General features: G+C 42.6%; 1 protein-coding gene across 3 annotated transcripts in view; it reads left to right on the forward strand.

Moving 5' to 3' along the window:
* Positions 1-845: 845 nt before the first annotated feature.
* PCSK5 (proprotein convertase subtilisin/kexin type 5) overlaps positions 846-17,068 on the forward strand; it is a 256,122-nt gene continuing 239,899 nt past the window's right edge. For all 3 annotated transcript variants that reach the window (XM_086629996.1, XM_086629997.1, XM_086629998.1), the window contains exon 1: positions 846-1,043. In XM_086629996.1, coding sequence (XP_086486122.1) covers positions 846-1,043 — 198 coding nt within the window. The remainder of the gene's footprint in view (positions 1,044-17,068) is intronic.

The raw sequence follows: 17,068 nt of genomic DNA on the forward strand, positions 1-17,068 counted from the left end.
CAGGGCCGGGGGCGCCGCAGACGGTACCCCGGGCAGGAGGCCTTGCCGCAGGCCTCGCACCTCGCCGCGGCTCCCGCAGCCCCGCCGGCGGGGCGATGGCCTGCCAGCCCGGCGGGGGCAAGCGGGCAGCCCTCGGGGGCAGCGGCGCCCGGGGCCGGCGGAAAGCGCGGGCCCGGGAGCGCTGGGGGCGGCGGGGCGCAGGGCCGGCGCGGCTGCCATTTCCCCTAGCCCTCGGTGCTGCCGGGCGGGAGCGAGGGCGGGCGGAGGAGGAGGAGGAGGAGGAGAAGGAGGAGGAGGAGGAGGGAGGGGAGAGGGAGGTGGCCGAGCCGGAGTGAACTGAGGCGCTCAGCTGCCAACACTCACACACCGCCTGCCGCCGCATTCGTGCTGCTCCCGGGCTCCGGGCAAGAGGGAAGGCGAGGAAAAGCCAGGCGCGGGAGAGGAGACAGAAGATCGCGGCGGGGGGAAGCAAGTCAGAGAGGAGGGAAGCGCGGAGAGAGGGAGAAGGAGCCTTCCTCCCCGCGGAGAGACGACTTCCCATGTAGCTGGGGGCAGAGGGAGAAGCTGGCGCTCAGAAACTGTGAGAGAAGCTTTCCAAGCAAGTTACTTAATCCCCGAAGAGCGGCGGGAGGAGGGGACAGCAGTAATCACCGATCATAACCATTATTCCCAGCCCCTCATCATTTAACCCTAGGGCGGTTCAATGCACTACTCCAAGCTCTTCCTAGTTTCCTCCTCGGGGTAACTTCGGAGGACGCGCCGCCGGTGCCGCCCGGAGGTGAGGAGAAGAGCCTCGGAAGAAGGAAGGAGAAGTTTTGTGGGGGTTGCGTGCGGAGGAGGAGAAGATGGGCTGGAAGCGCCGCTGCTGCTGGGGAGGCGGAGGCGGCGGGGACCTTCTCTGCCGGCTCACCCTGGTGCTGGGGTTCCTGCTGCCCGCCTGCAGGACGCGCCTGTACACCAACCACTGGGCTGTGCGGATAACTGGGGGGCTCCCGGAGGCCAACAGGATAGCTAGCAAATACGGATACGTCAATATAGGACAGGTAACCCTCCTTACAACTACTTCCGAGCGGGCGCCCGCGGCGCGGCCGGCCAGCGGGCGGGCGGGCAGGGTCCGCTGCCGCCGCCGCCCTACGCGGCACGGGCAGGGGCAAAGGCGAAAGGGACGCGCAGCTCCGCGGCCGCCGCACGGCCCGGCCCGGCCCCGCCGCGGGCCCCGCCGCTGCCGCCGTAAGGCGGCCCGCGAAGCCCCCCGCCGCCCCGGCCCTCCCGCCGCGGGCCGGGGGAGGTGATGCGCGGGGCCGGGTTCGCCGGAGCCGCGCCGGAGGGGTCGGGGTCGGGGCAGGGGCCGCCGCCGTGGCCGCGGCCGCGGCGCCCCCTCCGCGGCCAGGTGCGGAGCAGGGCGCGCTCCGCGGAGCCGCCCGCGGGGCCCCGCCGAGGCTCTGCCCGCCGCCGCGCTGTCTCCGCGGCGGCTGAACTTTGCGCTCCGCGCCGGTCACCCTCCTGCGCCGCTTGCGAAGAGAAGAAAAGCCGATACAAGGGGAGCTCGTCCTGCAGCGAGCGCCCGTCTCCCCGGCAGCCAGGACGTGGCAGCTGCGACCGCCGGCCCGCCGCGGGGGGCGGCCCGACCCCCCTTCTGGCGGGGCGTGCGGAAGGAAAAGGTGACAGGGGCGGCCCCGGTGCCCGGGGGCGGCTGCCGGGCGTGCGGCGGCCGCGGGGTCCCGCCGAGAAGGGGGAGCGCGCCCGAGGGGGCCGGGGCCGCCGCGGGGCTGCCCCGGGGTGGGAGCCGGCCCGCGCCGCTGTCCCGCAGCGCGCTCCCTTTCTTCCCGCGGGGTTTGTTGTGAAGCGAGGGGAGAGGAGAAGCCGGCTCTCGGATGCCGGCGCTGTGGGCAGAGCTTGCCCGGCCGGTGGGGCAGCACCTGGGCTCTGCGGAGCCCGCAGATGTTTCGCTAGAAAACACCTGGACAGGCTGGATCCAGAAATGCCCCGTGAGAAAGTTCTTGGATCCAGCCAGGTCCAGGAACTGCTAGTGAGGAAACACCTGGTTCTTGCTATATCTCGTCATGCTGAAAAATCCCTCGCTGCTACAGCTAGGCACAGTTGTTGTTTAAAATGTCCTACGATCACTTTTTCTGGCAGTTTGTGCCCAATATCCAGGCTTTCCTGACAATTATCCTCAAAATATGAGTTGCGTATGTAGGATTTAGCAAGGTGGGTGCCTAAAAATTAAACAATTGGGTTTCAGGCTTTGGTGTGAAAGTCCAAGCACGGTCTTTCTAGACAGTAGTTTATACCACATGAATTGAAAGTTTAGGATTGAGCATTTACAGGTACAGAAGACTTAATCTTATACATGAGTTTCACAAAAACGCAGCTGCGTTTACACAACAGGCCTTTTACTTCAACTGAATCGAAGTAAGACCCGATTTTCATTTGTGTTGTAAAATGAGTTCCCCCTGTACTGCATCGACTCAAAAGTTTGAAGTGCGCATCTCAACCATTCCAAATGATTGCAAGCCTCAACAAGACAGCTGTGCAGACTATTAAGATAAATGATTTACATAAGAAAAGCTGGAAAATGTCACTTGAGGTAGCACAAAACATGATGTGTAAATATGCAGTTACTTAGAAAAACTTAGTAGCAGCTTCCCTCTTGGAGCACTTGAGGACATAGGCAATGTGATTCCCACTTGGAGGCCCAAAAAGTCAGTAGGAAGCTTTCACGTCAAAATTGAATCCCCACCTTGAAGCTGCCGTTTAGGAATCCATGTGCAAAGTTTTTGCATTGATGTCTTTCTGTTTTGTCTTACACACGTCTTTTGGTCAAAGTGTTTGTATTCCTGTCTGGGCCTTCATAGTGCCGAAATAAGGAACAGTTAGTCGGCTGGAGGATGCGCTTCTTCCTCTCTTCTTTGTCTTTTGTCGGGCCAGCTGGCAAACCAGGGGCTACTTCTTTATACCTTGCATATCCAAACCTCATGTTGAATTAGGGAAAGACTGTGGAAAGCCACTATTGCTTCTTACGTGTCAGTGAAAGTGCCATGTATACACCTATGAGATATTAATAATAGATACATTACTGATCAGGTATACAGATGGGAATGAGAGAAAGTAGAGGCTATAAATAATGAACAACTGGAAAATACTGAGTATGCAGATGAAAAGAGAGCATGCGTGAACGGAGTCAATACCATTGCGTAGTTATGCAGATAGGGAGAGTTCAAGTGAAGAGGAGGAATGTGGCAGTGGAAAATGACGGATGCATGAGAAAGAAAACTTCAGTAATAGTATGAACTAGCCTGGTGGGTGATTCCTCCTCTTCTGGCTGTAACCAGCCCTTCAGAACAAGAAACAGGCAGTGGCCATATGTGAAGAAATTCCACAGAGCTTTCTATTTGCATTTTCTGTTGGAGTAACTGGGTGCTAGATGTCATTGTGCCATGTCAATGTAGAGCTCAGCACCTCTACCGTTACAGTTACACGCCCTAAGAAGTGTTGTGCAGTTGCGCAAAGTCTTACACTGAGTTTCTTTTCATGAGTATCTTTTTACAATGACCAGTGTAAAGTTTCTGATAATTTCTTGCAAAATCATCTCCAAGTGGCATTTCTGTGATGGCATGTTTGTTAGTCTGTTGGTGGTTGGTTTAATGTCTGTTCTTTTATTCCCAGCTAGTAGCTCATTCATTAGACTGACCTGGTTGCTAGATGGTATTTAGAATTAGAGAATTCAGAGTTCATAAAATGATCCAAATGGCTATGGTCTGTTCATACATAGTTCAACATGTAAACGTAGGATTAAAAGTCGACGTAAAACCATTCTGTAACTGTATTTCTTAAAAATACGGAAAAATTGCATCATTTACTGTGAAGCTTATAGATCGCTCTATGTAGAGTGCATCACTTGATACAGATGGATAAAGGGAGTAAGGTATTAACTTTTAGAGAAAGAAATTCAGGAATGGTCTGACTGATGAGTTAGATTTGCCCGTAACAGGCATTTTGTATGGATTTGTAAAAGCAGGAAGATGTTTGACACAGAACAGGAAGTGCAAAAGAGTATGAGAATGGGGTAAGAATCTACTATGTACTACCGAGAGACAACTGCAAGCAATTTAAAAATCTGTATTTGGTGTGAGATGTTGAAAGACACTCTCATAGCTGAATACACTATGAGAACACTGAAAGAGATAACCAGTAAGCAGAATTCTCTGTTAGAGACAGGATTTCACATGCTTAATGTCTGTATGTTGTAGCAGCTATGGCCAGGCAATTAAACTTTGGGTTTGCAGATAGTATCTCTTCTAGGTAAGCTGAAATATTATAATTAAAGCTGAAAGTGTCATAAGAGCTAAGCTGTTTACTTCTGCTTGAAGAGGGTAATTAAAAATCTTATAAATACAAAAATAATCTGAAATAGATTTTAAAAACCTAGTGTAATGCATAATAATTTTGGTTAAATTACATTTGTGAGCTCATCTTTAAGAAGAAAGTGCAAAAAGCTAAATCCAAATCCCACTACAGCTGGCCCAAAGAACCAACTCAGTACAAATAATCCAGAAAAATAATGGAATTAAAATATTGAAGATAAGAGGTATTGAACCTGTGTTTACAAAATGAAAGGCAAGTAGATGCAGTTGCAAAGTTGCACACCAGGAGTATTCTGACAACAGTTAATTGCATGATTAGAACTGAAAGGAATAGTGGAAAACAGGAGTTCTGAAGATGTTATTCTTACCCGCCACCCTGTTAATTTTGTGTGAATGGAGATGCAAGGTGCTGTGGAAGAGAGACTAGGGTAGGTTAGGAGTAAAACAGTTAGAAGTAGGCAGTATTTGGGTTGTGTTGGTGGAAAAATGGCATTGAAGGGTACCTGAGGTTGATCAGTGGAGACAAGACAGTAGACCCAGGAAGGCTGTGAATCATAAACACCAGACAGCATCTCTTCTCCCAGTTGGTGTTTTTTTTTTTTTTAATTTAGTGCGTTCCTGGTAACAGGCAGAATTTAGCTTTCCCCTCTTTTGTTGCTCATGTGATTTGGAAAATACCCAGTTGAGTCTTGAAATACCTCTTAAGTCCATTTTCATTGCCATGATGATGACAGCAAAGCTACAAAGCCTATCTGAATGACTGGACAAGTCAGTCAGAAATAGGTGATGGAAAGGGATGTTAAAAGAGACCTTGAGGTCACCTGCAGGTAAGCCATTGAGAACTCCTGCAACCCGCAGCTTCTGGTAAACTCCTGTTGCTCTCAAACTTCTTCCGTGGTCTCCGTCTCTCGTTAGAGAAACTTAAAGAAACTTGAAGCTTTAGCTTTTCTGCTTATTGAAAAGTGGAATTTTCCATTAATTTTTAGAGGACACTGTGCAGCAGGGAAAGAATCTTCTTTTACTCTGTGTTTTTCCAGACTGCGTGTTCTGGTTCTTGTTTCCTACAAATTGCTCCAATGTACTGCTCCCTTATCCTGTATTTCCTTACCATTACCAATGTGAAGTTGACAGTAGACATAGAAGTTCGTTCTTCAAAGCATTTTGAATTCTTAAAGTGAATCTGGTGAGATTGCAATTCATTTTCTTCATCTACAGCTTGGAAAAGCATAGAGCAGCAACTTTGACCTACCATTGTGTCAGCTGTTATTCAGTTTCTGTTGGAAAACTCTTTTCCCCACAGGACTGAATGAAGGCAATGTATCACAAAGACAGAGGCAGTAGATCCCCTTACTGAGAGTGACGCAAGTGGGCGTGATATCCTTTGGAAAGCCAGTAATGTTGATTGCTGCAGCTAGTGCCACCAGTTTGGAGCTTCTGCTTTGGACAGTAGGGCCGACTTGAGCTGATGCTCAAATTAACAGCCTTCGTTTAAGGCCTGTTAAAGTCCTGTCCCTTAACTTTGGACTTGAGTACTTGATTACTGGTAATGTCATTTCTGAGACGTAACCACAGCGGCGTTGAAGACGATGGAGCAAACTCAGTGACTCATCAGTACAAGCTGCAAAAGAATCGTCCCAAAGTCTTCTTGTGTTTCACTGGGCTTTAAAATAACACAAACATGTAACATCAGGACTTGCATGCATAGAGTTGACTACCCCCTCGCCCCTTTTCCCATATGTGGAAGGCATTTCTGGCCAGCCCTTGAAGCGCAATTAGCAGTTTCTCTAGCAAGCAAATCCTTGTCTCATGTAAAAAAATTGCCTCTGTTCTTTTTGCATGGGTCTACTATGAAAGTGGTCTGGACTAGCAAGCCCTCTGGGACTGGGATAAGGTAGTATAATGCAAAGCAGCCAAGGAGTTGTTCCAAGTTAGACACTGTATGAGCGTTGGGCTATATACCACATCCCCCAGCAGCTCTTTGCAGACATATTTTACCCTTCTATCTTGCAGTGGCTGCACTAAGCAGGCCTTTCTCTTAGAGCGAAGTATCTCTTGCTGACTTTTGGGAAAGTTTCTTTCACTGTTGGCAGCTGCTGAGGGTTAAACATATAGTCTATGTAGCGTTCTGTACAATTGGCATAAAGATTACGACTGCGTCAGTAGCGTGGAGATTCCTTGCTATACAGTGAAAGAAGGCAGCTTTCTTTTGATACAGCCATGAAAATTAAGGTATACTGATATGTCGTCTTGATTCCCGTGAATTTCTTCATTTCTTGTAAACACAGCTTCTCACTGGATATAGCTTCGTGGTTTGGTGCTAAAATATTCTCGATAGACTAGAGAAAGGAACACCAGCTTATAGAAGGATGACTTGCGAAGCACCTGAGAAGCTGGGAATGCTACTTTGGGCTCTGATGCTGAAGGCTTTTGTGCTCTTGAGCTATTGACTTAAGTTTTTTGCCTTCACTTCTGCGTTTATATAGATGAGTTTATATGATAGGGGAGCTCCAGTAACTGACTCTGGGCACATGAGTTTATTTTAATTTGAAATGTGTGGGCTTCAAAATGAAGAAGATTTTCTAGGTTTGTGATCTTCTAGAAAGCGGTACTTTGTCAGTTTTGGCTTGCTGTCATCAGGTGCCAGGAGTTTCTCATTTGGGCAGGGGACTTTCCTTGAAGGTGCAGGAGAGCATGAGAAACAAACAGCTGATACCCCAAAGGTCGTGGAAGAATGAAAGAGATAAAAGTATCTTATCTGTGGCTCCAACAATGGAGAGAAATGCTGCATTAAGTAGTATAGGAGTAAACTTTAGATCCTTCTAATCATTTTCCGTTCTAAATTCTAGGCAGGGGCTGAGGATGGGTCAGCACTTTCCCAGATCACATCTTTCCTCTCCTAATGGTATTCTTCCAGTAATTTTTCTTTTCTGATCTCTTCCAGGGTCTAGTGGCCTCCTGCCCACACTTGGCAAATAACAGACTACCCTTTCTCTCCATTTTTTTTTCCTGCAAGGCATACACGCTGTTTACTACAAGACACCTAAATGTGCTAAGCCTGAGGTGTGGCCCAGGAGTCACTGTTAGATATATAGATGTGTTTTTTTACATAATGTAAATACTGATGTGATTTGCCAAAAGATGTTGGTTTTTGTTTTGTTTTGTTTTTATTGAGCGTTTAAATATTTAAAGCCAGCAAATCACATGAAGAGTTAATAAAGATTAATTCATTTTAAACCTGGTGTTGCAGTGATGGCGCAGAGAAGATGTTGTGTAACAAGATCAATTGATCAGAAAGAATGGGAGGAATGGCTGTTTTCCATTTTCCAAATCTATTCCTGATGGGAGGCGAAAGGAAATTGTGCAAACTAAGTAGTTGAAATTGGAAGACTGAAAAAAAAAAAAAAAAGCATACAGTTAAGAGAAAAGGGAGCTTATTGTAAGATAAAGAGCCTGAAGTAAATAAAGTCTTCAGCAAAGGAAGCAGTTTGCTGCCGTAATCTCCACCACTTTGCGTGGATGACTCCAATACACAAGATGGTAGGCTTCTGTGGACAAGGAAGTTCAGCTACCCCAGAATAATAGTATAGACAGTTAACAGAAGAGACCTGCCCCTTAAGAGCCTGTATGGTCACAGCATTGAAACAGAGTGTAGTCTTACTGAAAATTAATAGCAGAGATAAGTTTATTAAAGTCCTGAGTATTAAAAATGCAAGTACCGGGACTAAAGTATTAAAAGAATCAAAGCTAAGTGAACTCTAAGCTGTATCCACATGCTGATGTAGTGGGGTTACACAGATACACTAAGGAAAATTGAATTTTCTCTTATTCATGTAAGAAAAAAGTACATTTAGGGATTGATGGAGAATAACCACCAGATAGAAAGATCTTTGGAAAATGTAAGCACCGAAACAACGTTCTTGCAAATGCTCACATGCCACAAAACCAGAAAACCAGCACATTTTGGAGAATACAAAGGGTATGCCATGGCTAATTGCTTCATATGTAGCAGTAATTCTCTTGTCTGTGCAGTTAAAAATGAGAGGAGGAGGGAGAGCAGAACTGACTGCTACTAAATGTGAGCTTTCTTTAGGAATTGGATGAAGAAAATGATGTGCCAAATGGGTTCTGGTTATAGAGGCAATCTAATAGATTTCATATGTTGTTACAAAATGAGAGGAGAATCTCTTGTAACAGCATAGTAGTCAAGATGCAAATTATGTGATGATTTTTTATTTAAAGCCCTTAGGCAAACACACACTAAATTATACTTTTAAGAACAACAATTAGTTGCAAGCCCGACTTACAAATGGCAATGTTTGTGGGAACCGCTCCGCTCAGACAGGCTAGATGAAAATGGAAGAAGGAGCAGAAATCTGTAAAACACATTGAGGTAGCGCATCATACTTCTGGTACCACAGTGGTCCTGTCTGGTATGACGTGGCCTCTGATTGACAGTGGCTGACAGTTGTAGAAGTGAAGGGTGGGGGACATCTCTACAGATCAGCTTGTCGATCACAGAGCCCTTGAGGAGGATCAGCTACGCTGACATCTCTCCTGGCAGACATTTAATCAGTTTTTGAAGGTATTCCGTAAGGAAGCTCCACAGTGCCAGGCCATGGTCAATTCTAGTGGCTCAGTGTTCTTGTCTCCCCAGTGAAGTCTAAGCTCCATCTGTCTTGCTACAGTTCAAAGCCTACGTTTGTCGTTTCTCCATGAATGTAAAATGTAGCAACATCAGAAGAGTTGTGGCATTCCACCCACTTTTAACTTTTTCATCCAAGCCCTGTCTTTTCCCTTGTTTCACACAGGTCAGGCTTTCAGTGATCAGTGTTGCAGTTCAACTCTGGTCTTCCTCTGTGATCCTCATCTTGAGCAAGAGGCTGCTAGAGCCTTACAGCTGAGTGTTCCGTAAGGATTCCTTCAATTGTCTTGAGGACAGCAGTCCTATTTATGTAGCCTGTTATGGTGTTTGTCTATCCTTCAGTCGTATGATGTTGTTGACTTCAGCTTGTAATCTGCTATGGTTTACAGATTGATTCTGCCAAATTCCTAGCCCGTTGTTCTCCAGCCTGAATTTGTCCAGCAGATTATTACTGGTTAGGTTTAGTACTTTGCATATGCCTTTGCTGAATCTTGCCCTGTTTTTCCAGACCTCTTTTTACAGTTTTGGTTTGGTCTTGATTCTGTTAATGCCTCTCAACGCACTTGCAGATCCTCTCTGCTTCTTCATGTTTATTATGTTTAGTAGTTGTCTCTCCTATCCCAATGTTCAGGCTACAAGTTGAAATATTGACCAAAACAGTTTCTAGAGGAACTCTGGTAGATAGTTGTTTGCTACCCTGTGTAATAAATAGATATATCAATGTTACTTACATAATTTTGACCTATTATTCCATAGTTTGATTTTGTACCCTACTTCAGAAATTTGAAAGAGATTGTTAATCAAGTAGTACTTAAACATAGATACAGTTTTTAATTTGCAAAGTATCAGCTCAAAATAAATATAAAAATCACAAGGATATCGGATTGGACTGGATCATCGGTCATTGCTGTTATAAACTTCAAGGTGTTTGTAAGTGGAGTTTTTACCCCAGTTTTAAGCAAGTCTAGAACTAATCACTTTTAAGAGGTTTTGTTACTTGTCCTCAGTCTGGAAAGTTTTTGGATATTTTTTTTGCTCTGACTTCCAACTTACAGACTGAATTTAGTCATGATCAGTATATATCTGTTCTTGTACTTAAGGGGCTCATCTGTTTCTCCAGCACATTTGCAGAAGGACCCAGCCTTCACTTTTGCTTCCGTAGCCCCTGGTTTCCTATTAGAAGATAGACTTCCCACTCCCATGGTCATCCCAGTTGCTGTGTTTTCATTCACATCTGTTTGAGCTGACCAGAAAAGATGGCCAGCTTGTACACAACCTTTCCACTGCTTTGTACAATGTAATAAATAATTCTCTAGACTTTGTCAGGCAAGATATTTCCAGTATTGTATTTGCATGTTTTGCAGCTGTGTTCTGTGATTGACCAGTTTATCTTTCTGTTCCTCTCCAAATGATGAATTGTAAAATCACAAAGCGGGGAGATACATATGTCAGCCATGGGTCTGAATAAATCATGTGATCCCTAGTGAGGAACTGTGGTGCTCTTTGTCACCTGCCAAACACAGGAAAAAATATGATCAAACAGAATCCTGCTTGCTGGAGATATATAGCTTAAGACAGTAAGTGATTATCTGGCAACATGCTGGACCCAATTTGATTGATGTTTGCAGAATGAAAACCTCTTTGGAATGAAATGTTCGCAAGTCCAGAAGAATATCAGAGCTACACCATGAAATCCTGCCAGAAAAGCTATTTATGGAAATTCTTGTGAATTGCATGATGGTGTATGATGGAGATGATATTGCAAAAGGCAAGTTAGCCAGGTGTGGTCGTGGATTATATAGTTCCAAACAAATTAAGAAAGAAAAACATTCTTAGCACAGACTCTTCTGTATAGAAGAAATCTGCTCCCAGGGAGACAACATGCTTTTAAATGAGGGATAGCATCAACATGGTTGAGTTAAGGTTTTTATCTTTTTTTTTTCTTTTTAAAGATTTTTTTTTTTGTGCCAGCAGGGAATAGGCCTCATTTGTTTTTCTTTTCCAGGGCCAAACTAAAGTTATAGAGATGTTACAAGTCACGAATAAGACCTTTGCTATGTTCTCTCATTCATTCTTGCTCAAACTGGAATAAAACCACTGGGTTTTGTGCAAGAGTGCTTAGTGGGCAGTGAAAAATGTTACTGAGGAGTAATATGTGGCTGAAATTCAAGCCTAGAATTGGATAATGTTCTCCTATTTAAAATATTTAGCTTAATCCACAGTAGCGTGTAGTCTCCCCACTGGATAAACCTAGACAGCATTTTTGGCTTGTATTGAGCTATTCTTTGTAGAGCATGTTAATTAACATAATAACTTGATGTCTTAGAAACAAACAGGAGAGAAAAGGCACATTATGTTGCACCTTTAAAGCCAGTAGTATGACATCTAGGGCATAGAGAAGTAGTTCCTATAACATTTTTGTTCACTTGCACAGCCTTTGTTCAAATAGATTGATAAGGATGCAAGACCATTCTAGGTCAGTTAGAAGATCCATCTAGCCTGCCTATGGCAGTGGTGTTAAGTTACTGTCTGTGGGAGGGAATAAACAAAACAAGTGTCCAGTGCTTCTCCCTAACGCTCCCTTCAGGTGTTTTCAGCTCAGGAGACTACCGGAGCTGGATGTGGTTTCTGCATGTTCAGAAATTCTCAATGTTTTTTTCTGTCCAGACAGTTGTCCAGTCTTTCAAATGAAAGTAAACTTTCAGCATCTGTAATATGCTTTGGCAAGGATTTTAAAAGTTTGCTACTTCACTGCATGAAAAAACACCTCTCTTCTGCTTGTTACTTACTAGCTTCATTTGATGGCTACTGAAAGACATGGTGAAGGTCGATCTCTGTCCGCTTTTCTTATGCCATATGTGATTTTTTATATTTCTAATATTTTCCCCTAGATTCAGTCATATCTAGACTGAAGAGTTTTAGCTTACTTAGCTATTACCTATACATATGGCATACCATATCTTTGCCCATCCTTCTCCCACTTGGAAACTTTTTCGACTATTGAGTCTTCTTCGAACAGAAGGGACTAGAACTACACACAGTCCTTTACTTTAGTGCTATATTCTCTGCTTCATTCTCCGTGCTTTCATTGATCTTATCTAGTATGTATGTCATTTGCTGTTGAGACTTGTACTGAGCTGAATTTCCAGGGATTAGTCTGCCATAACACCAAGACTATAACTCCGAAGTGGTACTGGGAAACTCAAAACAGTTCATTTTAGTGTGAGGTTAGGTTTGTGCATCAATTCGTTGGTTTGTCTACATTGGATTTCATTTGCCGTTTCATTGTCATCACTCAGTTTTCCAAGGTCCTTCTGCAGCTCACGCACAGTCATAGAATCATAAAATGGTTTGTGTTGGAAGGGACCTTAAAGATAATCTAGTTTCAACCAGGTAATACCTCCAAGTAAATCAAGTTGCTCAAAGCCTAACCCAACCTGGCCTTGAACACTGCCAGGGATGAGGTACCCACAACTTCTCTGGGCAACCTGTTCCAGTGCTTCAGCACCCTCAGAGGGAAGATTTTCTTCTTTCAATCTAGTCTAAATCTCCCCTCTGTTAGTTTAAAGCCATTACCCCTTGTCCAATCACTACACGCCCTTGCAAAAAGTCCCTCCCCGTCTTTCCTGCTTCAGGTACTGGAAGGCTGCTAGAAGGTGTCCCCAGAGCCTTCTCTTCTCCAGGCTGAACAGTCCCAACGCTCTCAGCCTGTCTTCACTGGGGAGATGCCCCAACCTTCAGATCATCTTCACGGCCCTCCTCTGGACTCGCCCCAACAGCTCCATGTCCTTCTTGTGTTGGGGACTCCAGAGCTGAATGCAGTATTCCAGGTGGGTTCTCAAGACAGTGGATTAGAGGGGCAGAATCACCTCCTTGGACCTGCTGGCCACGCTTCTTTGGGTGTAGCCCAGGATACAGTTGGCTTTCAAACAAATGTTTCAAAATGCAAATCCATTTATAAAGAAGAATACATAGTTTTATCCAACTCATTGCTACCATTCTAGCTGAACAGCTCTTCCCTATTTCAGTATTTTGATATTATGTATGTACAGTGTATGAAAGCTGTGACTTCAATGGTTTTGAAGTAAAATCTGTTTTTCAATGGTTTTAGTAAATTTAGATATTTGATATTTCATCATGAATTGATTATCAGTTTTCCTTGACTTTTCTTTGTATTCTGAAGTAACTTAGAAGCTGATATAGGAATCTAGACATTGGGATGCTAATTTAATCTAAAATGTAGACCTTACTGAGGTCTTGATTAAAAAAAAATAAATGTTTCTTCATTAAGTGCTTATTGTAGCTCCCATTAAATACTGTGGAAGATCTCACTGATTCCAGTGAAAGCTGAATGGAAATCGCTTCTCCAGCACTGTGGAAGTTGGTGCAGTAGGAGAGACCTCGTATAACCGAATGAATACTTCACTTTTTGTTGTTGTGATTACAGATACTTTAAGTGGAATATTACATGACTGTGTTAGAATTAAGAGTCCCTTCGTGCGCTGTAATATATATTTTTTTAAATCCTTAGTAAACATCAGTTATGATGATGTTGATGTTTTCTTTCTTATTACATTTGAATGCTACCTAATGCAATCATTTTGGTTATTATTTTTTGGTATTGTTTGCTTACTCACTTGCTTTTTCTTTACATGTATCTTTAGATCCTGTCAAAGAGATATTTTTTTTTGTTTTCATTCTGTTAAACTAAGGAAGCTATAAGATCCTCTCGAGAAACTGTTACTCATATGAATAGTTGTTGCTTAAGTTGTTTTATCAAACTCAGTGAGATTACATGTGGGTGTGGAGGCTGCTTATATAAATAATGGATACTAGCAAACCTTACTTTTACACGAAAAAGTATAAACTACTGTGCAGCTCTAGCATTAACCAGATAAGAAAGGCAAATGTATCAGCATCAGGCTTGGTTCTGGACAAGTTGCATACTTATCTGTGTTTGGTTAAGAATGTTGTACAGAGTGGAAGATCGTCAGACTTTGATACAGTATGAAGCTGAGGACGTGTGATCTATGTTCACCGTAAAAGAGTGTTGGATTTAGTACCTACACACACCACGTAGATGGACTTAGAACTCAGTCCTAGATGTTCCCATGAGTCACTTCTTTATTACTCTTCAGTAAATTATATTGGTGATAGAGGAGGAAATTGCTTAATTCAAGTCTCATGAGAAAGTCAGTTAAATGAAAACATTGTATTTGCTATGACCAGTAAGAGCTGAATTCAGATTTGTAAGACAAAGTACAGTGTGAAAAGATTTATTGCTGGCAATATAAATGTTCACTGGAAACAGTATGACTACTGTAGGTCACAGCATTAGTCATTTTGAATGTTATAAACTCTCTTGCTATTAATGTGCTTAAGAGTTTTATATTGATGTTTAAGTAACTGGATAGAGATATAACAGTATATCTAACTTGGTGCCCAGTTCTTAAATCTTCTACTCATACAAGTATCCCCATTAGATTTGATTGCCTTTGATTTATGACTCTTAAATTCCATTAGCTTCAACAGAGTTATTTCTGATTTATGGTTTTGTAAATGAGAAGGAACTTGATCCCGCTGGGACTGGGCAGATGTTTACAGGTTTCAGGACAGGGACAATGGTTATTAAATATTTCATGATCAACATTTAAAAGCAAATGAAAAATGAATATTCTTTGCTGTGAAACTTTTGCTGTAGTTTGTTAAAAAATAAAACCTATTTCTCAACTACCCTTTATACTGTTTGCATGATTGAAATAACAGTGTCAGAGCTATGTCAAGCCTCATTCTTATACTCTACATATCAGAGAGTGCAGATTACAGAGACAAAATAATCCTTAGAGTCTGGACTAGCTAATAATGTATGGACTGTGGCAGTTCTGTTGGCTACTTAAAATGAACATTCATGGTAGTGCATGAGTATCCATTTTCGTTCTTTCATCATTTTGTGTTTGTTCAGTGATACAACATGAAATGGGATTGCAAGTCAACAGAATAGTGACAAAGCTAATTTCAGGTGATGCAGTATATGATTTAGATATTTTAAATTACAGAGTAGTGAGTTAGGAAAGGGGGGGAAAAAGGTCTCAGAAACCAATGGCAATTTAGTGGACCCCAAAATGTTAAAGGTATTTGTCTTATATCAAGTGGCTTTATTATGGCATCTGTTTACTGAAACAAACATTACTATATTGCCTAACAGATTCTTTGCAGATACAAATGACGTTTAAAATACATAACCATTTGTTATGGTTTGAACTTGCAATGCATGATGACTGTGTTGAAGTCACTTGAAATGTTGCAGAGGTTAAGTTTGTTCATATAGCAGAAAATAAATACACTTCATTGCACTCATTTTTGCTTGCAGAAATAAGGTTGTGACTCATTGGGCTTTGCAAAAAGGGACATGAACTACCAGTTTACATTGCACTGCTTTCTGTGTTGAAAATAAACAATAGAAAAGATTAATGGGAAGGAAGGCAGTAATTGATTTCCTTCTGAGAATTTTCATGAAATGTGTAATCTTGCCCTAGAACTGCTAACCCATGGTCACAGGTTGCTGAGCAACCTTGCATTGCTTTATTTGGTAGGGTCATGAACTTGCCAATTGGTGTGATGCCTCCCTAGGCAAAGCTCACAGTGATACTGGGGTTGCAATTATTAATGACCATCATCGTACTTGGATTGTAGCATTTCACATAATAGATGTGGAAATGGCTTCCTTCATCATCTCCCACCAACTCTTTTAGGCTAAAAGAAGATCTGTTGGAAGACCAAACTTGCACGACATACAAGAACCTTTCCCTCCTTCCATAATTAATGACTCTGTACTCATTAATTTTTAACTACTTTTTTGAACATTGTTGTAAAAGTCACAACCTGTTTATCAGTCCTAGAGAGGAGGCGGATTAATCTCTTCCCTACTGACTTTAAAAGAAGGATTTCAAGTACTGTAGTCAAATTTCTTTCAATCTAATATTTGAACTATCAACATAGTGTCCGGATAGTCTTGAACTTCTCACATTTTATTCATTCTTAACTTCACTGAGGGCATACTTTATGCTCTCGTCCCGAGGGAAGTGGTACCACATAGCAAGGGTTCAGAGGGTACCACTGCGCAGCACAGTTCAGATTCAAGGAGCACTGCCAGCTCTTGTCCTCCTGTAAAGACTGATGCATGTTCTTGTTCTCAGAGCTGCAATGGAGGAAGGTAGGTGCCAGGCTCAGGCTCTGCTTCTGTCATAATTTTTGGAAGGAATGTGTATTTACTGTGGTCTTGGGTGACCTGTGGTGTATAAGACACAATTCTTTTCACTGCTTATCCATGTAAGACTCAAACATTATTTTCACCTGGTCTTTATTCAGGCAGCTTTTTGTTGTCTTTATTACCTGACTGGTGTCTTTGAGATTTCTCTTTTTATGATTTGACTTGAATATTATTCTTTTTTTCCTGCATTTTTAGAAGTAGCATTGTTTGTAATTAAATATGATCAAAGTATATTTTTATTTAAAGAAAATCAACTAACCTCTCTCTCCTTTTGCAACTCAATTAATGAGACAGAAAGATCTTCATTCCAATATCCATAGGATTTATATAAATAAATATTTATAGAATTCAAAAAAGATACCACAATCTCCTTTGGAAGGATTGTTCATTCTGTATAGTAGGGTAGATTAAATTAATAAATCTTAGTGTGATATAGCATGTGTTAGAATAAAGCAATGATACAATTCTAATTTATATCTTTCTACTATCTGACCTTATTTTATAAATTCCTATTGCCTCCTGAGCCTTGTGACTGCTTCTATGACTTAATGCTCTCTCATTCTTGCAAAGATAGTTCTACTAAAACTTAGTTTTCTTACATCACAAAACATTTATTTTTTTGATGAAGTAAAACATTCTATGTTCCTATTTGGTTGTCAGGTTTTTTCTTCTTTTTTTTTTTTTTTTTCCCCCCAAGTAATTCTACATGTTAAATAAGGTTACCAAGAGAGCACTAAAATACTGGAATCTCAAAAACCAGAATTTCATTTGGCAATATTTGTTTTAAAA

Source organism: Tauraco erythrolophus, chromosome Z (genome assembly GCF_009769465.1).
Source record: "Tauraco erythrolophus isolate bTauEry1 chromosome Z, bTauEry1.pri, whole genome shotgun sequence".
NCBI classification, from domain to species: domain Eukaryota; kingdom Metazoa; phylum Chordata; class Aves; order Musophagiformes; family Musophagidae; genus Tauraco; species Tauraco erythrolophus.